The 25,903-nt window shown below is 47.5% G+C and overlaps 1 protein-coding gene across 1 annotated transcript in view; it reads left to right on the top strand.

Annotated features, from left to right (window-relative positions):
• Nucleotides 1-2,433: 2,433 nt before the first annotated feature.
• UNC80 (unc-80 homolog, NALCN channel complex subunit) overlaps nt 2,434-25,903 on the top strand; it is a 122,748-nt gene continuing 99,278 nt past the window's right edge. Inside the window, 12 exon segments of the mRNA XM_061564383.1 lie at nt 2,434-2,972; nt 3,978-4,026; nt 5,177-5,333; nt 6,838-7,223; nt 8,388-8,511; nt 10,454-10,518; nt 12,041-12,156; nt 13,039-13,297; nt 15,198-15,212; nt 15,214-15,333; nt 16,869-17,070; nt 24,071-24,253. Of these exon segments, the coding sequence (XP_061420367.1) occupies nt 2,881-2,972; nt 3,978-4,026; nt 5,177-5,333; nt 6,838-7,223; nt 8,388-8,511; nt 10,454-10,518; nt 12,041-12,156; nt 13,039-13,297; nt 15,198-15,212; nt 15,214-15,333; nt 16,869-17,070; nt 24,071-24,253 (1,768 nt within the window). The 5' untranslated portion in view covers nt 2,434-2,880.

Raw genomic sequence — 25,903 nt, forward strand, 5'->3', positions numbered from 1 at the left:
GCCTATAGGGGAGGGTTATCTGACCATACTTCACCACGCTGGTCATGGTGTGTTGGTTGAAGCTATTATCCACGGCTTAATTTCTCACTGAAGATTGGTTTGGGTCTCCGGTATAGGCACGTCACGACCACAGCCGTAGCGATTGGTATACTGGACGTGGTGTGGTAATATTTTCGGGGTCGCCGACTCGGACAGACCGAGCACAAATCGAGTTACGTGGCGTCATTCATCACACGGTCATTACCGCGGCAGTATCTCCTTGTACGTTTACATTTTCGATTATAAACCGTCCGAGCCATTCGTATGACTGTGCTTGCGTTCTTCAGTCAGTCTGTCGTCTCTAAAGGGTAGGATCCTATTTACAGCATCAAGCCTTGCACCGCAAGGACAGGATGTTTTTTTCACCCCGCACCCTTTCTTCCGGAGAGAATCAACGCGTGCTTTATTCGTGGCAATCCCAGAGCAAAATTCCCATTGAGCTATAACAGCGCTCATTACTGTGAGTCGAACGATCATCAGTCCACAACGTCCGTGCTATAGCCCGGACCATTTGACCACAAAACCCGCGCCGTCTGTGGCGTTTCAATTCTGTGGATTAGGTGCTTTGTTGGTCTGTTCATAGAATGCATCTTCTAACGGAGGGAGCGGTCGATGCCCACGACAGTAGCTTTTTCCATCTTTATGTTTTTTTTCGGTAAAGTCACGTAAAAGGGAAATAATAATTATAAGTAATAAAATAATTATTTTATTATTTCCTTCTACGTGACTTTACGAAAGAACCAAGAAGATGAATCCCTGCAGTCACGAAAGCTTTAAATCTAAAAAAAAGCTTCTTTCATCTTTCACGATCTTCAGCGTTTCCCACATTGTTCCCTACCAGCTGATTCCTTCCTCTTCGTCCCCATCTTCCGATCAACTTTCCAGCGGATCCTCTCAGGACGTGTCTCGTATAATGTCACCTGCAGTGGCGTCAGACTTTTCAGTGGATTATTCTTGCTTAGTTAGCCTTCTCCCACGGCGCGTCTTCACTCTTGTCATCGCACCAGCGTGCGCTGTCCAGTCTTGTGTAAGGTGCGTTTAAGTGTGGGCAACAAAGACAATTGTGTTTATATACCCCGAGTATATGACCGTTGAAAAGTGATACACAAATCACGAGCTCGTGAACTGTGCAGCGGCGCGTGTTTAACAATCACGTGAAGGGTGTGTTATTTGAATGTACAGTATCTGTGCTGTTTTTTTCAGTCTTACGCAGAAATGCTTTAAAAGACTAGAGAAAGTAGCCACGATATTTGGTTTCCCCTTTAAATTTTATTGTAAAATTTATATCGAAAAATGTGACTTTCCCGTGAAATTAAATGGGTTCTTAAAACAGACGCATCTTAAACCAACAATGGCTTGATAAATAAGGTCTATTTCACTCACAATATGTCACCATACCAGATACTGTATATACGTATTCCTGAGAGCCCATTGTGACCAAACATCTCTTTCAAGGGAGACCTGTTGATTATAATATTCGCTCTATGTAATAAAACGTAGACCTGTCAAACAAAACAGCCATTTGGACCATTGCTTTCCGGAAATGCGAACTTGCCTACCCCATAAAGCAATTCTAATCTATTCTTGCGCAATGCCAATATGTTCACAAGCTAAATGCCAATGTCGACGTCTGCGAGGCACGAGAGGGCTTCTGGAGGGAGTTGGTGAAACGTTTTGTTATACTGGTAGGAACGAAGTGGACCAGACCACCAATAGATTAATGTGTCCGTCCGTCCGTCCGTCCGTTCGTGGGAGGGGTGGTGTTGAGGGTGTTGGAAATGAAAGACTACGAGTCTTTAAATCTCACAGCGTTTCTTGTCAAAACAAACACTTTTAGTTAACGTTACACTAGAATACAGTAATTTTTTCTTTAACTCATCTATACCCGGTCGATATCTCTGTACCGGTACTAAGTATTATTCCTACCAGCCCACCCCGCAGGGTCCTGTTTCCACCTCCGTTGAAGGAGGCCTGGCTCCAGTGAGTTTACTCGATATTAAATAGTTTGGGGTTTCATGGCCACAATCACACTTCGCCTTGTCTTTACTTCGCCTTCACAAATGCACCTTTAACCCATTTCACGAACGTGAACAGTTGTACACTGCAATGACTTAAACCAGCGACTCAAAACAAAGCGATGAGCTAAAGGCAATCATTCAGGTCCTCCTCGACGCGGCGACCTGCGTGCGGACGCTGTGGATTTATCAATTAAACACCTGGGGCTCGGAGGGCAGCTCTGGCTGCCCCCCTCCCCCGTCCCTTCCCCCGTCTCTGTCCTTCTCCCGTCTCTGTGCATCCCCTGGGGAGCAGTGGGGGGCGGGTGTTAGAGATGGGGGTGTGGGGGGGGTGTCGTGCGCGCTGACGTCACGGAGCTGCGCGTCTGCTGGCGCTGTCCCAGGTGCTGAAATCAGTTCAGCGCAGCGCGACTATTACCAACGAACGTGAACAACGAGAGCAAAAATTATTATATATCTCTCTAACCGTACAGTATATTTCTATTGCACCCCCTCCTGCCTTCTTACTTACGTTCGCCTTCGCTTGGGCAATCGAGCGCAGCAGCGGCAGCTCGAGCGTTAGAAAATCTACGGTCCGGTCTTTTTGCCTTCTTTTATATTCAGTGTGCGTGCGTGGAAGGAGGGAGGTATGGATGGATGTGAAGGCGATTAAGAAGAGACGCTCGCTGGCTGTACGCGTGAACACGGGGAGAGAAGAACGGCGGCGGCGCCGAGTGGGATCGGGTTTGTTGCCCGTGGCGAGTGTTTAGCCCCGGGTCGCGTTGGTTTATTTTTTTACATAACGCGGTGAGATTTGTAATATTTTTTTTTGTGATGAACCGAGACGATGGTTAAGCGCAAAATATCGCACGAGTACGTCCGCGAGATTGGCAGTGACATACCGCTCCCCATACAGACGTTCCTGTGGCGGCAGACGAGGTGAGTGCCCGAACACACACAACCGGCGTTCGAGTGTTGAATGAGAGTGCGTGCGTGAGTGTGAATGAGAATGTGCATTCGAGGACGTGTGCGTGTTTTGTGGGCGAGCGGTGGCGCAGTGGTTAACGCACTGAACTACATACCCCGACGGCGACTCGAGTTCAATTCTAGTTCATGGACCACTTAAGTGACGAATATTTGAACCGGTCCTCTCGCCTCCTTTCCCCCCACTCCCCTATTTCGACTCAGCCCTAAAAAGGGAAGTGACGTGGTGCGTATAAAACATCAGCACTGGGGAGACAAAGACGGCTAGGTGTGGTGGTAGCCACCCCATCCCCTCGTGTACCATGGCGGCCTCCATAGGTGCTCGCTAACAGCACTTGTCCCAACAGTCTGTTTAAGGCTATGCGCGTGTGGGGGGGGGGGGATCTTTGTGTGTGTGAATGAAAGTGAACTGTCCGGCGCGTTCGTGTGTAAATTACGGGTGTGTTGTGTAAATGAGTGTGCGATTGACAGTGAGTGTGTGTACAGTACATACGTGTGTGTGGAGGTGGTTAGCCCGACTGCTGGTGTAGGGCACTCGTAGTCGGTGTCCGGAATACCAAGTGGCATTGGGCATATTGGAAATACCCCACGAGATAAGAGACAGCAGCGTTCGTTTGTTTGCATGGGAGACACCCGCTGTCTCAAATCGCAATGTCAGCGTTGAATGAAACCACGGCGCTTTAAATTACAACGTATTGACGTTTTGACCACGGCCATTACATTTACAAATTGATATTTGTAGCATGGTGATTAACCCGTCAAGATGAACGAAGAATATACGATGCAGACATCAACTAACTTGTGTCCTCTTTTGCCTTTCTTATTTATAACTTTTCTGAGAACATTAGAATGTCATAATGCAATGTGTTTGTGAACATATCTGTGTATAAAACATTTGAAAAGTATCATCGGTAAAAAAAAAAATCGTTGCCTTTGTCTTTGCTTTTTTGCCGTTGGCAGTGCCTTCATACGACCAAAACTAGGAAAGCAATATGAAGCATCATGTGTGGTAAGCGTGAAAAACATATGCCTGTGAGTGCTAGTAATTTCATTAGTCTCACCAGCACGAGTGCAGTCAAAACACACAGCTATAACCCAGAGAGAGTTGTTCTTTCCATCAAGGTGTCCTCTGTGTAACTGGAATACCGAGGTACAGTATTTACCATAGAGAGGAGAGAGACTGTGTCTTCCTAGCTGCCAGAAATTAGACCTGCTTCCAGATTTAGACCTGCTCCCAGAGCAGCAATGCCGCTGGGGTGTTTTCTAGAACGAGCGAATGGTGGAATACAAATGCAAACTCCCTTGAAGGGTTTACATTCAAGGGGGTGGTGCTGTCAACATTCATAGAACACTTGAAAAAATACTGCTGAACCTAATTAAACACTGGTTAAAATGTGTTGCAAGCAGGTCGGGAAACCAGTTTGAATACGATTTTAAATGACGGGTCATTTGATGGTAATTTCTCCATTGCCCTTTAACCACTGCAAAGAGGAATAATCCATCAGAATTTGCCTATATGTGTAGAACACTAGTAGGGGCTACTTATGGAATACAGGTGGTAAATGTGGACTTTTGAATTGGTCATATATTCGACTATAATTCTTGGCTTTGAGTTTTTATTGTATAGCTGGAATTATTTCAAGATATAAAGCCCTTTGTTGTGCAGGAAAGCCTTGTGAATTCTCGAGATTTTTGAGGAATTTCCTGCTTTGGATGTTTTGCAAATTCCATTCATGAGTGTTTGGACGGGTAAAATGCAAATTTGTAATAATGCTCAAAGCTCTGTACATCTGGATTCAATCCAATTACTGTGCTGCGATCTCCCTCTTGCAGCAAGGCGAGTTTGCGAATTTCACTAAAATATACACGAGACTTGTCTTAGCACAGTTTGTATATTTACAGGTGTTCATTCTCGACGAAATCAACCTGTCAGAATACACGCCAACATAGCAGGGCCACACACAGGTGTGCATTTTGCCCTGGGCCTGAGATCCGAGAGGGCCTCAGAAGGACTGAGCGAGCCTCATGTGGCATTTTGCCCCGGGGCCTCCAATAACCTTTCAATGGCCCTGTCAGGCAGCATGTGAGAGACAAAGGGGTAAAAATAAATTGTCCGCGGGCACTCACTGCACCTTGGTATATATGTTTTTCCACTGCAGTCGTTTGAGCGCGTGCTGGTGGAAAACAAGCTCCAGGGGCTCTCGCCAGCTCTGTGCGAGGCCCTCCAGAGCGTCACCCGATGGCAGCTCATCCAGACGTCGCTTCCGCACGTGATGCACTGCACAGCTACCCTGCTGTCAAACCGGAACAAGCTGGGTGCGTGATTCAAGCTTGCTGCGGTGCAATTTCACAGTATCATATTATTCAGAGGCAAGATGAATAATTTATCGGTTCGGCGACAAGAATTACATTTTTCTATAATGGGTTTGTTTTTGGAGCTCGCGTGCTGCTTGCTGAGAATTTATAATTGGGGTCTTATAATTGCGATCATATGTACGAGTCGAAACACTAAAAAATGCAATGTTTAAATATATATTTGAGCTCCATTAATGAACGTTGCTATTACGGACTTAAATACAAGCTACACTTACCATTTACATGTCATTCGTTGTACATCATCAGCCATGATCAATTCATTGCTGGATGAAGACCTTCACAAACCATGGTCATGTGATGCAAAAATCCATCTAGCACATGCACGTGAAATGATTTTGATCACTCCACCCCCACGGGAGACATTTGGGCATGTTCCCTCCGTTTGCTGCGGGTCCATCCAAGTCTGGTGTTACAAATGTTAATGTTATAGATACGAATACACATAATGTAACCTTGCTCATTGGATTGTCCACGTGGACAGGGGTGGGGAAACAGCATGCCAGGTGGGTCGGCAAAGCGATGTGTCCTAGTTTGGAAATGTCCCTTGGGTATAGGCAGCAATTCACACTTTCCCATTTCTCTACGTCGTTGTTCTCATTACTGGGTACTCGTGACCTTGGTAATTAAGCTACTCCACTCTCTGCTATTTTTCAGGCTTTGCTATGGTATTGATATCCTGTCCTCCTGGTTTAAATGTATAATTCAATCTGGTCATCTTCGTCTGTCCACCTGTTTCTCTTTCGTTCCACTTTTCCATACATGCCTAGCTACGTGTCCAAAATACTTTAGTTTCCATCTTTATATTACGGTGAACAGTCTAACTTGTATAAACGATCTCTTGTGATAAGTAGACTTTTGTTGGTTCTTCTTGCTGTCCCAAGGAGCAGGTAAAATTAATCTCCAGCATCATCGTTCAAAAGCTGCGATCTTTCTCCTATCTAACATTCGAGATAAGCCGACAACGTCTCCTTCACATAACTGTCGGTTCGCATCTCTTCTTATTACACAACCCATGGGCACTACGATTTTCTGGGAGAGTATCATTTCAGCAGCATGATGCAACACAAGCAAACTGGACCGGGTTCGACATGTAGTATCTCATCAGCAGTGACTTGCTCGAATCGATACTGGGGAACCGTCAGATGTTATAGACAAGTACCCTCTCTTTCACAGAGGGGTCCTTAGTTCGACGAATAATTTTTCAATGCGCAACGCAAACTCATCAACGAGCGTCGTCGTAGAGACTATCAGCAACAATAGCTACCTCGCAGACTAATCACCTATCTGCTGCACCCCTGCGCTTCCCTTCTACATCCCACGAATTGCGATCAACCGTCCATGCCCGCGTCGCTTCATCCACGTAACGCAGGCGGCGCTGATTCATCCGCGCGGACGATAACGCCGCATGGACCACCACCCCCCCACCGAACCCCACCACCCTCAGGCCACCAAGACAAGCTCGGCGTGGCGGAGACAAAACTTCTCTACACCCTGCACTGGATGCTCCTGGAGGCGCCGCAGGAGTGCGCAGCATCGAGAGGGGGCTCCCTCCTGAATCGCGGTGGGGGGACCATCAGCCACGGCGCAGGTGGCGGCGGTGGTGGTGGAGGAGGAGGAGGGGGCGGTGGTGGTGCGGGAGGCGGTGGATCGAGCAGCACTGCGTTCCTGCACCAGGTGGCGAACCAGGCGTCTCCGAGCCACGCGGTGACCCCGGGGTCTACGCCGGCTCCCGACGGCGGGGAGGTGACCGGACGCTGCCCCTACGGCCTCTCCATGGCCACCGTTGAGCTCTTTGTGTTCCTCTTCGCGCCGCTCGTCAACAGGATCAAGGTGAGAGGCTGCGCGACGAGTGTTCATCATCGTGGCGATGGGCCGTTGTGCATGCGCATTGTCAGGCTCCGTTTGTCAATCCACTGCTGGACGACAGACTGTCCACGCCACGGGGGAATTTGAGCTTAGCCTGGACACGCTGGTTTGGTGAAGGCAGGGAACATATACGCGGGAGCATAGAAGTACAGTACGACTAATTGATTTTAATGCACTACCCTCTGTGGCCCACGACCCCGCAGGCTATGACAACTGTTAGTGCATGGTGGTCGACGATCCAAGTACTTTACAGACTCAAACTTACTGTGCTTCTGATTATCTGATGAGATCGAGCGCATTACATTTTAGATGACTCTTGTATGGATCGAACAACAATGCAATGGGGCCTGTTTGACAATAACTTTATCCTGGTAACCTGGACCATGGAAGACTCAGTGTTGTTGCCCTGGGACGTACTTAACTTGTGAGTTGTTTTGGTCCTTGCATGTTTGGATTTGTGTTCTATACCCCATATATGTGTATAGTAGAACCCTTTTTACTGATCACCCCTGTTAACGACTAATCGATTACCGACCATTTCCCTGTTAACGATGGGCTTTTGTGGGTACAATAAATATTAATTAATTCGTTTATTTACCGTATTTCTTTTAATATTACGTGCTTAAAATGTTGTTAGTATCCTTATGTATTAATATTATAGAGTACGTTTTCTTGAGTGAAAAGGGGTAACTTTCGATGCCATCGGAACCAATTAAGCCTTTAACATGTGCTTCCTATACTCGCTTAACGCCCGACTCACTTAACGCTCCGTTTCGTGGAGCCAATGGCCGTCGCTAAGAGAAGGGGCTTCTACTGCACGTGCATGTGCTTATGACCGCGCGTGTGTGTGCGTGTGCGCGTGTGTGTGCGTGTGTGTGTGCATGTGTGCGCGTGTGTGCGCGTGTGTGTGTGTGTGCGTGTGTGTGCGTGTGTGCGCGTGTGTGTGCGTGCGTGTGTGTGTGTGCGTGTGCGTGCGTGTGCGTGTGTGTGTTTGTGTGTGCGTGTGTGCGTGTGTGTGTGCGTGTGCGCATGTGTGTGCGCGTGTGTGTGCGTGTGTGTGCGCGTGTGTGCGTGTGTGTGTGCGTGTGTGTGTGCGTGTGTGTGTGTGCGTGTGTGGCGCTGCGTCAGGAGTCGGACCTGACCTTCCGACTGGCTAGCGGGCAGGTGATCTGGCAGCCCATGTGGGAGCACCGCCTTCCCGAGATTCCCGCCTTCGCGGCGCTCATTAAACCCACACGCAACATCATCACCGGTACTGTACTGCACTCGCGAGAAAAGAAGGGGGGGGGGGGGAGTGGAAACACAAGTGCTGCAGTAGGCATTAGAAGTTATTAAAACTACTACTACTGTAAACTTGAGTCTTTTGACAATTGCAATGCCCGATTCCTCGGGCTACCCGGAGGGTTGATGTCCGTTGCCTGCAGCTTTGCGTGGAATGTCTCCTGCCAGGTTATCGACTGGTATACGTTTAGGATCCAATCAAGTTCAAAGTTCAAAGTTCATTTATTAGGTATAGCCCTGTGAGCCATTCGGCTCTTGAATCGGGTGCAACCGCAACAAACAAAAAAACAAAAACATGAATAAGAAAACATCTTCAAGTGACTATGTGCAAACAGAAAATCTAAGAAATCGTGCAACGGGTCAATGGTATAACGCCTGTGCCCCGCGGGTTGCTTTGACTGCCACGTTGACATGGCGTGATCAACTTCAGCGTCAGTCTGCTGACCTGTGAAGTCCTACACGGCCAGGGACCCCACTGTCTGAGAGATCATCTTTTTCTCCCTACTGCCCCTCCCAACTGGTTCGATCCACCGAGGAGGGAATCGCTTAACATCCCCAGGGTGAGACTGCAAGACATCTGAGGCGTTACTAATGGGAGTTTTCCCCTTTTTCTGGCAACAAAACTGATACCTTTTTGCAAGGAATCATGCTTACATTAACCACAATACTTGCAGTCAAATGTAAACAAAAACAATACTCTGATAATTTATGCATTGTCTTTGAAACTGATTGGTCCACACCAGAGACAGCTTTCTTTGGAGCCTCGTCTCATATGGTGTTTGACCAGATGACGCCAAAAGGCATTTGACTGCAAGTATTGTGGTAATGTAAGCATGATTCCTTGCAAAAAGGTATCAGTTTTGTTGCCAGAAAAAAGGGGAAAACCCCTATTAGTATATTTTGTTACTGGCAAAGGAGGTCCCATGATGATCTGAGGCGTTGTTCCTTTGCTTAGGCAGCTCCTACCCTGTAGAATTCCATTCCTCGTCACGTGAGGGACTGCCTGACCGTCCAAAACTTTTATTTTTTACAAATTAACTTAAAACGTTCGCCCGTTCGGCCTGGTTTTTACAGGTGAAAATTAAATGAACGTTTCAACACGTGTGGTTGTAGATTAACCTATTTACTATTTTTAATTGCACGCTTTTAAAGTTTAATGGGAAGATCTGTTATGTACAAGGGGCACTGATTTCAAGAAAAGGTGCCTTAAAGACGTCAATATTTGATTGATTGAAATGCTCTGTTGCAGATGATGTTTTTGCTGGCCTAGTTGAAAGAGCACTCAACTGCTATGGGGCCATCCATTTAGTACGTACGCATGGAGGGGGTAGGGGTTAACCCAAATGCGTACGCTTGCGTATGGGGGGGTCTACTGACAATGTACGTACGCATAGGAAACGGGGGTGGGGGGGGGGTGATGTCTCGATCATAATTCGTCTACATTGGCCTTCAAATGAGCCACAGTTCAGTGTCTTCAGCTGTGAGACAACAAGTACTGCCGGGAGAAGTGGGAATGTGGGAGAGGTGCCACTTCGTATGCCACCGTGACCCTGACTGCAACTATCACGCAGTTCAGCAAAATACGTGGCCAAGGTACGCAATTTTATGCAGCCGGTGGTGGACTATCTATTTGCTTAAACACGTTAATATTATTAATTCTTGATCGTTTCTGCGTGGATTAAATATCGGCCGTTCATTAGGATTCGGGTGGCGGGGGGTGCGTCAGGCGTACGTACGCAGGTGGGGGGGGGGGGGATGTAAAAAGTACGCGTTCGTACAGGGAGAGGGGGGGGGGCGGTCAAGTTTTGACAGATTTTTGCGTACCTACTCAATGGATGGCCCCTATGAAGAGCTCCTGCAGCATAATTGTACATCGGGGCTTTGTAACGAGAAAACGCATGTGTGTTTTACAGCTAAGAGGGTGTTGCTGTTAAGTCCGCTGACGACAGAGCCCAACAGGAAGGATGAGCTCCAGGAGGTCTGTGTCTTAACTTATTTTAAATTGTGCGTTCTTAATGGAATTATCAATTGAGATTTTAATAAGTGCATACATAAACTTCAATTACAAGAGCAATAAAAGAACATTACACTGAAGGGAATATATATTAAATCTGCATGTGATTTATCAGCAGTGGCATATCTATCATATATATCTATAAAATCGTGCCAATTTCATGAAGTTATATTTGAACACACTGTATACTGCACATGTTCAGCGTCCGTAAAAAAAAAATAACCACATCACTCCACCAGCTCCCAATCCAATCCCAGGTCAATTTCAGGATCGCAAATCCTCCATGGTCTCCTCCCTCTCATCTCACTCTACTCCCCTCCACACACTCTCCTACCGCCTCTCCCCCTGCCATCTCGCTCTACTCCCCTCCACACACTTTCCGCTCTGGCAACCAATGATTTATTTTAAAGCCACCAGTTAACCTTTGCTCAATGGGAGGTCACTCTTTCTCTTGTGCTGCCTCCAGGTGCTTGAGGTCACACCCCCTAGCCTTCTTTGCTGACAACTCCTGTTCGAGTCTGACCTTTAACTGCCCATCATCTCTCTCTCTCTCTGTGTACAAGATAAACATTCTCGCTATTTCTACACAGCATCTTGATATGCAGTTGCATATCGATGCTATGTGAAGCCACATTCAACTGTACGTTTTGGGTCACCGCGTTAATCTGGTCCTCTATGTACAGGCCTGTGAGTAAGTTTGTAGGTCTCAAAGTGAGTCTGTGGATGTCCGTGTGTCTATGGGTATTTTCTTCTGCCTATGATTGACCGCCTCTCTATGATAAAATCAACGCACGCACGCCGTTTCTGTGCAGCATCTTGAGATGTGGCCGCATGTAGATGCGATATAAAGCCACATTGTTTTGTGTTACATGGGTCTCTATGTGAATCTGTGGTTAATTTTTTGCGTTTTTGTATGGATCTGCAGGTTTCTGTGTGTGAGCCTACGGGTATTTGCCTAAACCTATGGCTGACTGTTTCTCACAATAAAAATAAATATGCATACTGTTTCTGTAAGGTTCCTTATATGTGTGTCTGTTGAACTTCTTTCGCACCGTACGTAGCCAACCGTGCTAATCAGAGGTGCGGTGGAAGGACAACAAACGAAACACAAAAAGCAGTTCTAAAGAAATGAGTTTTCAAACTAGATATAAAAGTGCATTGCTTCCTAATATCGAATGGAAGAGCGTTCCAGACGGCCGCAGAAGCGCACCTTGAAAGCGCGCGATGCAGTGAACATCTTTGTTCGACGGCCAGCCAAAAGCCGCTGCGGGGATGACCGGAGTTCGCTTGTTGATGGTTTAAGCTCATTGACGAAATCAGCGAGGTAACCGCGGTTCATTTGTGGCGAGCCCTGTGTGTGTAATGAGTTAGACTCTCCAGTCAAGGCATGCAACCGTACCTCCCTGACGCTATGATCCCATGCGGACGCTGAATGTATCCACGCTGCGATTGTGTGTGTGTGCGCGTGTTCGTGCCGCATGTGCAGCAGGCAATCGAGGTGGTGTGTGAGCTGTGCCAGGCGGGAGCCAATCACGCCGGCCCGGGCGCTTCCTCGTGCCAGTGCGAGCACTCGGCACCGGCCGCCCCCGTTCCCCACGCAGCGTAAGGCCCCCCCTCCTCCCGCCGGCGATGTGGATGTGTAACGTGGCACGAGATGACACACGCGAGGAGTGCTTTTCGCCACAGTTTATTGCTCTGGGGGATGCCGCCGTGGGATAATGTTAGCGCCGTGGAGTCGTTCATCTCGAGGTTACCGGTTAGATCTCCCGAGGTGGCGGCTGACACAGCGGCCACTTTCTTCGATCTCCACCCAGCCGTATAAATGTGTACAGGTCCTGTGTGGTGGGGTAAAGCGTGGATATTCCCTCCTCCGATTAGCACGGTTGGCTACGTATGGTGCGAAAGACGTTCGGCATACATACAACGACGTCTGACCAGCTTGGAAGGGGTAAACCAAACATTCTCTAGAGCTTTCTCGAGGGGAAACCCTTCCACCAGCAGTTGCAGGGGCTGCACCTTTACCTTCGCGTAACCCTTTCCCATTCTGAGACGTCAGCGAGTTGCAGGGTGGGCCCTGTTCACCGCTGAATCTCGGAACGTGCAAGCGGTTCAGTGTAAAAAAAAATTCGAGAGGCATAAGCACTGTTGTTTTTAAAGGCATTGTCCTCACCATAGAGAACTGTAGCGACACGACCACACTCTATGATAGCGGGCGCCAAACTGTGCCACACGCCCTCCCGCATGGCCTTGTGGGAGCCTCAGTGCCGTTAAATTTATTTGAGTTTTTCTTCCGGCTCCGTACACGTACGTCATCGGATTGGAATCGAAAGAAAAACTGATGACGTACACGTACGTCATCGGATTGGAATCGGAAGAAAAACTGATGACGTACACGTACATCATCGGAACGGCAAAAGGTTTAACCTTTACTCTCGCCGTAAAGTTGGGCCCCATCTGTTGCCCGTCCCTTCCCCCTCTTCGCAGCGCCGAGGCGGGATCCCCGCCGGACGTCAAGCTGAACCAGGCGACGTACTTTGACGTGGCGGCGCTGCGCTGCCTCTTCCAGCCGCACTGGTCGGAGGAGGGCGTCCACTGGGGGCTCACCTTCTTCCTGCAGCGCCTGCGCCAGATCCTGGAGGAGCACGCCGAGCAGGGCGGCCGCCGCGAGCCCGACGTCCCGCCGCGGCCTCGCAGCCACTCGGTGGCCGTGCTGCCCTCGCTCGTCAACACTCGCAAAACGCAGGCAAGCACCGACACCCTGGCTGGCTGGCTGGCCGACTGGCTGCCTGGCCGTACCGCGGCGCCACGGTGGCTCGCCTGGTATACGGCAGGTCGTGGGTTCGATCCCGACCCTGATGCCTGCTGTATATTTGGAGTTTGCATGTCTCTATCCCAGTGGTCGAGTGGATTTTTATCCGGGTCCTTCGTTTTTTTTCCCCTCCACATTTAGAAGCATGCGTTTTAGAGTATTTGGCTGCTATTACTTTCCACGTGGCCAGGTTGCTTCTGAAAAAACAGCAATATAGCTCAGTGGACTTTACCTAGTAAAATAAAAAGAGTTTATAGTTTCATAGTTTGTAGCACCGTCATCGTCATCGGTCATCGTCATGATTGTCGGTTGCTGTCCTCGCGAGTGCCACATATTGCCAAGGAAGCTTGGCGTTTGTGTCGTCATCAGAGTTGCACAGTCAGGCGATTCAAGTAATCTGTTACCATACTCTTAGTTCTTTCGGTAAAGTCACGTAGGTAAAAAATTGAATTAAAATTAATAAAAATTAAATAATAAAATCACGACGTTTCGGAGGCAACACAAGTCTCCGTCATCAGGTGGGACCTTCTCAGCCAGATTTGCTGCATTTTTACCTACGTGACTTTACCGAAAGAACTAAGAGTATGAATCCTTGCAGTCACGAAAGCTTCAAATCTAGAATCTGTTACCACATGGATTATCAGTTGTCCTAGTTCCAGTAGAAGAGCTTCACCCGTCATGTAATTCAAATTCAACCTCCCCACTGCTGTTTGATTCGACGAATTGTCATAAAATTACAGTCACGAATTGATAACGATAAATTTCTATGCCTTGTTTATACCATATAATTTGTATTATTTGTCTCATATATTCAGGCTGCCATCTGTTATGTTGTTGGTTCAATTATCTGAAATGTAGCATTTGCATATAATTTGCACAAATAGTAAATGATTAATTTTGACGAACGTGAATCGATGCATGTATCTTGAACGTTAGAAATGTCTCCCAATCGATTAATCACTGAATTGATGTGTGCCTAGCAGACACCTATATTTAAATATCATCAGCCATTGTCTCTCCACTGCTGGATTAAGGCCACATCCTGTCATCATCCCCCATTGTCTCATCACAATCACATCCCAGAATGTTTTGCATTCAGAGTAATTTTGGCACGTGAAATTTTTTTAATTCAAATATGTAGCTTTAATTTTGTAAAAAAAAAAATCAAGAGTAAAGTTACGCGAGTACATGGATCGGATGAATTGTTTTGTACTTTTTGAAAAAGTGGCATTGAGGAGGAAATCTGTCTCGAAGGAAACGAAGGCCCGTGGTGAAGACTAGTGATGGAGTGGCAGCCAAATGAGGAATTAATCCGCCGTGAGACTATGAGAGATGGTGGACGACTTGGGTAGGCCATCATCCAGCTGTTGATAGACCATGGCTGATGGTGGCGATGAAACTCAAGCGATAGAATTATGCCTTTGAGTGTGTGCGTGTGTTAGACATAAGCAGGCACTTATACATGTAGGACAGTGGTTCTACAGTGGCTAGTTCACTGCGCTACGAACCTGGCGACCTGAGGTTGATTCCTGTTCATGGCCAATAATAGTGGTAAATATCTGAACCTCTCCTAGGTCGACTCAGCCTTAAATGAGTACCTCGTGTGGTGTGTAAACATCAGCACTAGGGAGACTAAAGGCGGCCGGGAATGGTGCTGGCCACCCACTCCCTTGTGTGCTGTGCCGGCCTTAATAGGTGCTTGCCAACAGCACTTGCCCCAACAGTCTGTCGTATGTATGTTGAACTTCTTTCACACCGTGCTAATCTTCTATGTGTTTGACATACTCTTCAACTCTGAGATGTATTTGTCATAAAAGCGAGTTGTGTTTCCCAGGACATGGCCGGCAAGACGGAAGGAAGAGCCCGAGCTGCTGAACTGCGAGCCGTTCCCGAAGGTGTCGACCACGAGCCAGCGGCGATCGGCCGTGCCAGACCTCACCACCGACATCAGCGCCAGCATCTTCAAGCGGGTGAGTCTGCTCACTCGGCGCTCGACAATGTTGTCAGATCTTGACTAGGAAGCTAAGCTGGGCTGAGCCTGGACGGTGCTCGGGATGGGTTACCGACACGCGCAAAAGGCAGGTGTGTGTGGCAGCAGAGGGGTGGTGCAGCAAGAATCCATCATCGTTCTGCCCTTTAGTCGCCACCTTCACCAACCTGCATTGACCCGTGTGGTGAGGCACGGCCAAATGTCCCGATTAGCAAGCTGCTCTGTGCTCCGGTAATTGGGAACCGTTTACGCTGTTAATGTATATCTCGTGTGCCGCCTTAACATGCCGTGATTGCAAATGTTGAGAAGACAAGTATTTGTGAGCGTGATAAATGTGTACGCCCAACACCGTGGGTGACGTCTTACTGAAGATCGAAAGTTTGCCGAAAAGTTGAGATTTTATATATATATATTTAATCTCCCATCACGGAAAACTAATACTTATTTTGTATTCGCTCTTGTGTTAGGTCACTGAAGCAGCAAAAAAATTCGTGCCACAACTATTACTGACTCTTTAAATTACAGCAAATTAATTATTATAATATTCAATTCGTTATTGATGACATAAATCAAACGTTCATTGATCATTGCAGCAAAGGGCTCAGCAGTACAGGTGGATATTTCTGAAATGTTTAAATGCCAGGAGATGTGAGGGCATCTCAGAATTCAGAGCGCTGAGCTGGCGCCGCGGAGTTCGAATCCAGATCGCTGCCTGCGAATAAACGAGGTTCTGAAGGGTAGCGAGCTGATGGTTCTAGCCAAATCACAAAAGGCTTGTACCAAATAAACTATTCTATTACATTGAATTCTGAGCTTAATTGACCTAAATTCCAGCTCTGGGGAATTAAAGATAACACATAATTTTCAGTAGGGCAGGTGGGTAAGTGCTGCCCCCGAGTTTCCAGATTAGAGATCACTTGAAGGGAACTCGAAAGTAGTTCTATGATGTCCACTTCCGTGGGCCTTTCTCTAACGTGCGGTTGGGACGGGGTTCACTCCTCCACGAGAGATCCAGATGGCTTCTTTGTCTCATGACGTGCGACTAAGAGCACAAGTGGAATACAATGGGGTGGCAAAATACATTTGAGATTACAAAAAATGCCCCATCCTATATACTTCCCCTCCACATTAAACAGTCACATTCGCTCACTAGTTTCCGCCCCTCACTCGAAACTCACTTATTTCCCCTAGCTCACCCCACGACCCCTTAATCACCCCTCATAACCACCACCGTTACTGCTCCCTCTTTATATTCTCATTCTATGGCGATCACTCATTCCCCATTCATTCATTCCATTCATTCATCATAATTCACTGTCATCAATTTCGCTTTCACTGAATTCACGCATCACAGATATTCCCATTGCGTCCACTCATCTGTTTCACTCACCGCATCTCCACAATTATCCGGACATCTGTAGAACCCTACAGGACATCTGTGAAAAAAGAGCATCATAGCTTATCGGATTCCTCCGTCGCACGTAAATATTTCCGATTCTGTTTTCCCACCGCCAGTTTAAGAGTCGCCGAGAGGACCGCGAGCGGAAGGGCTCCATCCCGGCGCACCAGCAGGGCAAGAAGCGCCAGCGGCGCATGGGGGTGCCCTTCCTGGTCCACGAGGACGCCGCCGCCGCCGCCGGCGACGCCTCGCCCACGCGTAGCACCTTCTCCTTCAGTGGTGGGACGGAGCGCACCGGCTGGCAGACCGCCATCCTGGGTTAGACGTGCGCACGTGCGCGAGAGATCGACAGCGTCGACCAACAGATCCAAACAAATATAAGTGATTCATACTCTTAGGTTTTTTTCGGTAAAGTCACGTAGGTAAAAAAAAATGTCAATTAATAAAAGTTAACAAATTGCAATAAAACAAATTAAAAAAATCCTTGCAGTCACAAAAGCTTCAAATCTAGAAATATAAGTGACCCCAAAATTGTTAACCCGGCCCCTCCCGCCTCGCCTCGCCTCACCCACCACCCCCACGGTCCCTTAGCGAGCGCTCCTAGTTCCTTTTGTAATTTAAAAATGAACCCCCCCACCCCCCCCAAATCTGTTCTCACCATCGTCGCTTTTGCCCTGGCGGCCACAAAGCGTCGACCAACAGACCAAAAAAATATGTGACCCTAAAATTGTTAACCGGCCCCCCCGCCTCGCCTCACCCCCCCCCACAAATCTGTTCTCACCACCGTCGCTTTTGCCCTGGCGGCCACAAAGCGTCGACCAACAGACCAAAAAAATATAAGTGACACCAAAATTGTTAACCGGCCCCCCCGCCTCGCCTCACCCCCCCCCCCAAATCTGTTCTCACCACCGTCGCTTTTGCCCTGGCGGCCACAAAGCGTCGACCAACAGACCAAAAAAATATAAGTGACACCAAAATTGTTAACCGGCCCCCCCGCCTCGCCTCACCCCCCCCCCCAAATCTGTTCTCATCACCGTCGCTTTTGCCCTGGCGGCCACAAAGCGTCGACCAACAGACCAAAAAAATATATGACCCTAAAATTGTTAACCGGCCCCCCCGCCTCGCCTCACCCCCCCCCCCCCCAAATCTGTTCTCACCACCGTCGCTTTTGCCCTGGCGGCTACAAAGCGGCAAGTGCTCTCGCGGTGCACTTTCTCAATTCGCCATTGGCAGGCCAGTATAGTGAATGTTTGCGTGGCTCAGGTACCAGACTTAGAATCCCACACTGCTCTTTCTGAATATGCCATTGCCAGGGAACTCCGAGCTATCTCCACACAAAGAGTTTGCGTACGTGTCGCTCTTTGCATTGGACCGGGGTCCAATATTTGATTTGGAGTATTCTTGCCAATAACATATTCTGTTAATCCAGCAGCGTTTGTTTAAGAAGCCCGACTCTTACCAGACCCAGACGTTCGAAACTGGTCCAGAGTTTTCTTGATTAAACAATCTCTCCTGGAAAATATAGGCAGATAAATTATAATATATATTTCTAGATTTGAAGCTTTCGTGACTGCAAAGACTCACATTCTTAGGTTTTTTCGGTTAAGTCACGTAAGTAAAACATCAAAATAAAAATAATAAAATAAAAATAAAAATCACGACGTTTCGGAGACAACACAAGTCTCCGTCATCAGGTGGGGAGACAGAATTGAGTTCTGCCTGATATTGTCAGGGGAGTATGCTTAGCACCACGTGGCTAAGTACACGTGTATTATTCCCACGATATGTACATTCTAAATGAGCCACTTTGCACTTTAAAAACCTCTCCGGCTATTGCAGAAGTGCTCGCGGAGCTGTCGAAGAGTTCGAGGAAATCTCGCCCCGGCAGGAAAACCACACGTTTGTTGCCTCTGTTCCCACCGACAGGCACACAGGCGAGCACCGGGTGGGAATTTCAAGAGGGGAACTCCGGTTACCTCGTCTTTGTAGATGTTGGCAGAAAAATAACATCGATGCCTTTGTGGATAAGACTGGTCGGTTGGGAGGGGTGGGGGGGGGCAATCCGCAGAGGTGAACACGGTGGGTGGGGTCACAGTCGCGCCTGCATCAGTTACATTTGACAGACAACGGCGTAAATTGCTTCGTGGCTCAGAGCAGTGCGAACTGCGGTGCCGCCTGGACCACACACGCATGGCCACGGAAAGCATCGTGTTTGAATAATAGTTATTGAAATGTGTAAAGCGCCCTTAAAATATCGTTCTCGGGGCGCTGTACATGGAAAGGCGGAAAGAGTTTAAAACATCGACCTTGGAAAGAAGAAGTGAGAAAGATATTTGACAAAAATTAAAGAGAGAAAACCATTTTCAAACGGATACTTTTTAAATCGAGATTTGAAGACCTTCGATTTAAAGCTTTCGTGACTGCAGGGATTCATCTTCTTGGTTCTTTCGGTGAAGTCACGTAGAAGGGAAATAATAAAATAATAAAAATAAAACATCATAAAATAATTCTCACGACGTTTCGGCCACAACGCAAGCAGCCGTCCTCAGGTGAAGAACATGTCTGTCTGGCTTCAGACGCTGTCTTCCAGACAGACCTGTTCTTCACCTGAGGACGGCTTGAATACTGTGCAACAGCTGCGATATCGAGCAGTTGGTCGTCGACGGCTTTGGCCAAAGATGAACCACTTGATCTTGAATGCGGTATTAGTCAAATAAGCCGTGCGCTGCCCAGCTTGTGAGCACTGGCCCACACAAACGCCTTCCCAGAGCCCAATTACGTATTCAGGTGGCGGCGCCTGCTGTCCCTGGTGAGACTCTTCAATGATACGCACGAGAAAGGGGGGCTGCTTCACACCGTAAATGCTGAGTGATGAGGTTCGTTGTACAGCGTACATTGTTTTAGTCACGGGAACCATCTGCGGAACGAACGCCATGCGTACTTGTTGGTAATGTGTACAGTGCAGTACTGTGTCGCATATTATATATATTTTTGTTTCCCTTGTCCTTTGTGCGAGCTAAAACGTTCTTCTTGTGTGTGCGTGTTTATCCATTGCAACAAAAAAATGTTTTATTCAAGCTGCCCGTATCAGTGCACGTGTGTTCCTGGTCGTTGTTTATGCGTTACGGCTACGGGCTGGCAAGCCACCTCCATGGAATCTTTGTTTACTTGTTTAATGTTAAGTATATGGGTGGTTTTCCACGAGAGAAAGTCTACTTTATTTAAAGCCCAAAACAATGTGTGTTTTCTATCCGGTGGGGAGCGATAGTGTAGCGGTTAGGGCACTGCGCTACGAACCTGACACCCGAGTTCAATTGCCGCTCACAACCAACACCAGTGACGATAATCTGAACCGATCCTGGGCCTCCCCTAGGTCGACTCAGCCTCAAATGAGTACCCGGTGCGGTGTGTAAACATCGCCACTGGGGAGACAAAGGCGGCCGGGTGTGGTGTTGGCCACCCACCCCCTCGTGTGCCGTGCCGGCCTTCATAGGTGTTCGCTGACAGCACTTGCACCAAAAGTCTGTTGAAGGCTACACGGGTGGATATTTGTCTTTGTCAGATAGCCACCGATCTCGCCTGCCTCTGAATATGTAATTTGAGTGCTTGCCTGTGTCGAGCACCGCCGGGAGTTTGCCGCATAATGCGATGGCGACCCTCAAGGGGAGCTCTTCTCTTTTGAGTTCTCAAAAGATCCACACGCGCTCCGCACGGCGGTTTACTGCGGAGCGCGTTATCCAACGGAGCTTCATGGCTACGTTGGATAAACACCGAAGCTGTCAACCCATACGGTTTACCCCGTATTCGTGTGCAGGGAAATGCAGTTTTCAGGTCCATGCGGCGTACAGACGTTTAGATGCGGGCAAACAGAAATGTGTCTGTGTGTCTCCCTTGCGAAGGGACTTTGTAGGATGAACGTTGAGATGTATAAGGGGCACGGGGTGACCAATACGGTCTGAATTGGTCTGTAATAAGGTAGGGCACTGATCAGGGGTTGGCAGGAATTAACCACCGACGGCACTTCCCGTAAGAATGTTACTGCCGCCCGCCCTCAAAAGAAAAATGCGCGGCTTTAAGTGCAGCCGAATCAACTGGACATTTGATGTTTACAAAAAGTGAAAAAAAAATCACGTTGCAGTGGCACAGCGTCAATGTTTTGTGCGTTTGTCTGATGTCAGGACAACCAAAGCCAACGTTAATTCCTCCAATTTGTGTTAGTTGCACTCTGCAGTGCGTACGATAACCTTGTCAAATGTCCAGCTTGGTTAAACCCTGGCCCACTTGCCCACGTGGCCGGGCTTCCTCGCGCGTGAACGAGGCAGCGTGTGGTGCATGCCCCGCTGGGGTCTTTATCGACTCACCCCACCACCCCACCCCGCCAACGGGCTGCTGAATTGTCACGATTTGATCCAAGAATCGATTCTCTTTTAAAATCGCATTGCGCTAAAAGTAGCGGCTTGTATGCACTTGCGTGTTGCACTTCCATCGCACCGTACGTAGCCAATCGCGCTATTCGGAGGTTCGGGGGGGGGGGGGGAAGGACCACAAACGGTGGACAACAAGCAGTGAAGGCACGCGAACGCATTGCATATGACGTGTGAATAGGAACATAAGAAATCCCGTAAAAACAAAGTTTTTCACTATAAATCCTTGATATGCGCGGCATCGGTTTTATTTTATTATTCATTTCTGTTTTTCTTGAGTAAGAGTTTCATTTTTATCACATTGGTATTTTAAATTAAATATGAAAAAACATCCTAAAGTGTTAAATTTTGGAAAAAAAATTCAGGAAAATGCATTGTCACGCACAACGAGTATGTGTGCAAAATGTCAGCTCGATTGGATCACGGGAAGTGGGTTAAAAAACGACCAAAAGATTTGCACGGTCCTAAGCAAGCAAGCGAACTTAATATAAAGGATTTAACAAATATTTGCTTTTATGGACTCAATCGCGACGCACACATCGCTTTCGTTTCGAATGTAGAAACAAATATTTGGTTTGAAGAAAAGTATCCTCCCCATAGAGGCGAGTCAGTTTAACACGTTGGCTTTCGAGATCAAGCCCAAAAAAAAGCTCTAGTATGGACACATATTTGCTCTTATGCACGCAATGCGATTGTTAAGAATCTCGAAAAAATTGCTCTTACGCATGCACATTGCAATTGGTTAACAATCTACGTTTGTCGACGAATTGGTGGTGTTATTACGCCTCGAATGTGCTGCTGCATTGCTGCATGGCTGCAAAAGTGAACTGCAGCGGCAGTGGGCTGCGCCAGAGGAAGAGCTTTTATCTTGCAGTGTGCAATGACCAACAGCGATGAAATTGGCTTCTAAGCATCTCCTGTCGGTTGGCTGTTTGATGTTCGTTGTAAACTCTCCGTCTGCATTATTGGAAACAATGTTTACGATAAATCACAGGCGTGTAACGATGGACTCAAACTGACACGAACATTATCTTTAAATTTCGATTTAAAGCTTTCGTGACTGCAGGGATTCATCTTCTTGGTTCTTTCGGTGAAGTCACGTAGAATGGAAATAATAAAATAATAAAAAGTAAACATAATTAAATAATTCTCTTTGTGGTCGAAACGTCGTGAGAATTATTTTATTATGTTTTATTTTTATTATTTTATTATTTCCATTCTACGTGACTTTACCGAAAGAACCAAGAAGATGAATCCCTGCAGTCACGAAAGCTTTAGATCGAAATTTAATTACGTTTTATTTTTATTATTTTATTATGTTTTATTTTTATTATTTTATTATTTCCATTCTACGTGACTTTACCGAAAGAACCAAGAAGATAATCTTTAAATGTCTGTTTTTTTAATCGGTTGCGATGGAGGCATCAATTGTGCGTGCAAGAATCAATTAGAGTTTACGTGAGCTCTTTGGAAATAATATGGTCATGTGCATTTAGGCTAATAGAATGCACAAAAACTGTACAAACAAACCAGTAAAAACACTAAAACAATGCAAATGAGATAGTAAGAAGAGCAAATGAGAACTGATTCTTGAAGGGAAACATGCCTCTCCTCCCTGCACCCATCCACTGTGACGATTCATCAAATCGATGGAGAAAATTAATCAATCAGAATCAGAATCTTGCCGATGTTGCGGCTTGCACTATAGGTGTCATTAACTTTGGTTTTCAGCTGTCATTGGTTGGTGACATACTCGGAATCTAAAATGTAGCCAGATGCTACTACATATTACTGACATTTGTTCCCGTGTGATGTGATGCCTTATGTATGCATGAGCTGTAAGGCAATATGGGCTTTCGCATTTCAATTTCCTAGTAACCGTCATGACAATCACCCCTTTTTTGCCAGTAACAGAGATTAAAGCCACGGTAAACAATTGACCCTAACGTTTCAACATTGTCGCCTCGCTTTGTAAGCTCAAAACAATAATGTTAAAGCCTTGTTTGCTGCTCTCGCTGTATATAACAACATAGTGTGCTGCAAGCAAAGCCGACCTTGCAAATCATATGTCTGTATATACGACGTTTTGTTAACCAGAGCGGTCTTGTTGTGTAACCCCTCAACCCCTTGACGTTGTGCAACCCGCGTCAACCTCCTCAACATTAATCACTGTGTTGCATGCTCGCCTGAGAGATAGAGAGAGAGACACACACACACACACACGGTCGCTTCATTCAGGTGGGACACATAATCTCATGAAAACGTGACGGACGGCGCTACGTGTCACCGCGCACGCGTGTTGCCGTGAGCAAACGCGTGCGTGCGATGCGCGCTAATTAATGGCAGTGGCGAGGCGTAAGGGGTTAGTGTTTTTTGGGAAGGTGTGCTGCTGCTGCTGGCTGCTGCTGATGCTGCTGCTGCGCGAATCTTGTTTGTGAAGGCGCTGCTTGCAGAGGGGACTTCCCGTCACCGGTCATACCCGATCTGTGTGCGAGCGGGACAGTCAACCCCTGATCGGATTCGTACCAGGCTTGCCGATCAAAAACGCAGCGGTTCGTGCCACCAGTCAAATTCCAAACGTGGCACGCAAGTGCGCGTTTGTCGATTTGACATCGTGCGCAGCATTAATTAATATTTACCGGTAAGCCCCGCTACGTGTTCATCGCCAAGGCAATGGGTCTCGTTGAGCAGACACGGTGTGGAGCTTACGAGACCGCGCTACGATTATTGTCAGCAAATGCAGAACGCGGCTCTGGCCGGTGGTCAAGTGAGGCTGCGATTGGATTTCACTTGGGAGGGCCAGACGAGTTTCTGCGGCGATGCTCCCTGCCACTCTGTTGTCGTTCTCGTTGTGTGTGGTGCGCGCGCGTGTGTGTGGGTGTTCTCGCTCGCAGGCAAGTTCTCCCGGCGCGGGAGCTCAGACACCGCCGAGATTGAGAGCCTGCACACGAGGCACGCTCAGTCCCAGCATGCTCTGCTCCATTCCCAGCATGTCGTGCACTCGCACTCGCAGCATGCTTTGCTGAGTGACATCCCCGACCACTCCAACAGCCACGGGGACAACAGCCTGAAGGAAGGTCTGTGCCGTTTTAACAACACCTTCCCCCCCCACCCACCCACCCACCACCTCCCCCTCGTGAAAGTGGGGCTCGGCGATTAACGCAGAGATGGCAGTAAGAGAGGGCTCTAGATTTGAAGCTTTCGTGACTGCAAGGATTCATACTCTTAGTTCTTTCGGTTAAGTCACGTAGGTAGAAAATGAAATTAAAATTAATCATCTTGATGCAGCAAATCTGGCTGTGACGGTCCCACCTGATGACGGAGACTTGTGTTGCCTCCGAAACGTGATTTTTATTTAATTTTTATTAATTAACTAATTCTACGTGAGTTTACCGAAAGAACTAAGAGTAGTAAGAGAGGGCCCTTTATTTCTCGTCATGGCTCAAGAAAATGGTCAGTGTTTGCCGTTGAGGTTTTTTTGCATTTGCCCTGTATAGCTCTCCGATGTGTTTTGGGGGGGGGGGGGGTGGTTGTGCACCGCATGTTATTCGGCATGATGTCCAACGTTTCGCTCCACGTGCTGGGAGCCAAAGAAAGGTCCCTGGAAGTGTAGCAAAAAAAAAGTTGAACAACACGCGGGATGACCCAAAAACGCTTCGTAGAGCTGTACTGCCAAATGTGTTTGTCCAAATGTGCCTCCATCGCATTTAGCGCAATCAACCGATGCTTCTCAAAATTCAGCAGGGAATGCTGACCCTGCCCTTATTTTGGGGTACATTGTCGGACTCAGCTGTGCACAGACCGTGGCACGATGTTCACGTCTCATGAGCGGATAATAAGTCTTTATTCAGGTCCTTATTTGGAAGCGTGAGAAAGTGCTGATTATGGCTGCAGCTGCTGAAAGAAAATCTGACTGCGCGAGCATCTTCCTCTGACTTGGAGCCACATTGATAATCTGAAAGCAGTTAAGGCGGTGTGAAAATTAGCCCAGCACACGATTTGTCCGTGGCGCTCGAATCTAAATCCTGGAAAGGCTCACTTTAAATGTGTCATCATGAAATGCACAGCTGCCATAGGGAATAAAGGGCCCAGTGAAATGACCGTGTCGTTATACAGTACATCACCGTTTTATGCCCCTATAAGTAAATGAACAAACCAAACCTGTCTCTCGCGTAGTCGTTGAGTGCTTGTGTCGGGGTTGGGCCACTGGAAATATGAACATCATTTATGAGCAGGACAAGGTGCTTTTGAAGAGACATTGTGCAGAGATTTTGAGGAGACTTTGAAAAATATGAGCCCTTGCCTATTTGGTATGACCTGGAAGCAACCATAATAACTGTCAGAGGCCGGTAGATTTGCACGCTTTATTTACGACGCCATAAAACTTGGGTCCCGTTATGGGGGGGGGGGGGGGGAATCTGAACTCTGTAGAGTCTATTCCCATAAAAGTAAGTCCGTGTGAAATATGGCACCAGGTGTCACTTTCTTCAGTGCTTGTAAAGAAATTTCGCAGGCATCCTCAAAGACGGACTTTCTTGCAATGCAGTTGAGCAATTGCACGGATATCGACTCGCCGGCTTGTATGCCAAACCGTTGCATTGCAGCCTTCTAATGTTTACAGAGATGAATTAAACTTTTCGCGAATTTATCGGCCACACTCGTGGACGTTTTATTTCATTTGCACTAAATGAGTGCGGAGTAAGAATGCTCTCACGTGTAGCTCGGCT

Source organism: Lethenteron reissneri, chromosome 33 (genome assembly GCF_015708825.2).
Source record: "Lethenteron reissneri isolate LAM-NWPU_2019-01 chromosome 33, ASM1570882v1, whole genome shotgun sequence".
NCBI classification, from domain to species: Eukaryota; Metazoa; Chordata; class Hyperoartia; order Petromyzontiformes; family Petromyzontidae; genus Lethenteron; species Lethenteron reissneri.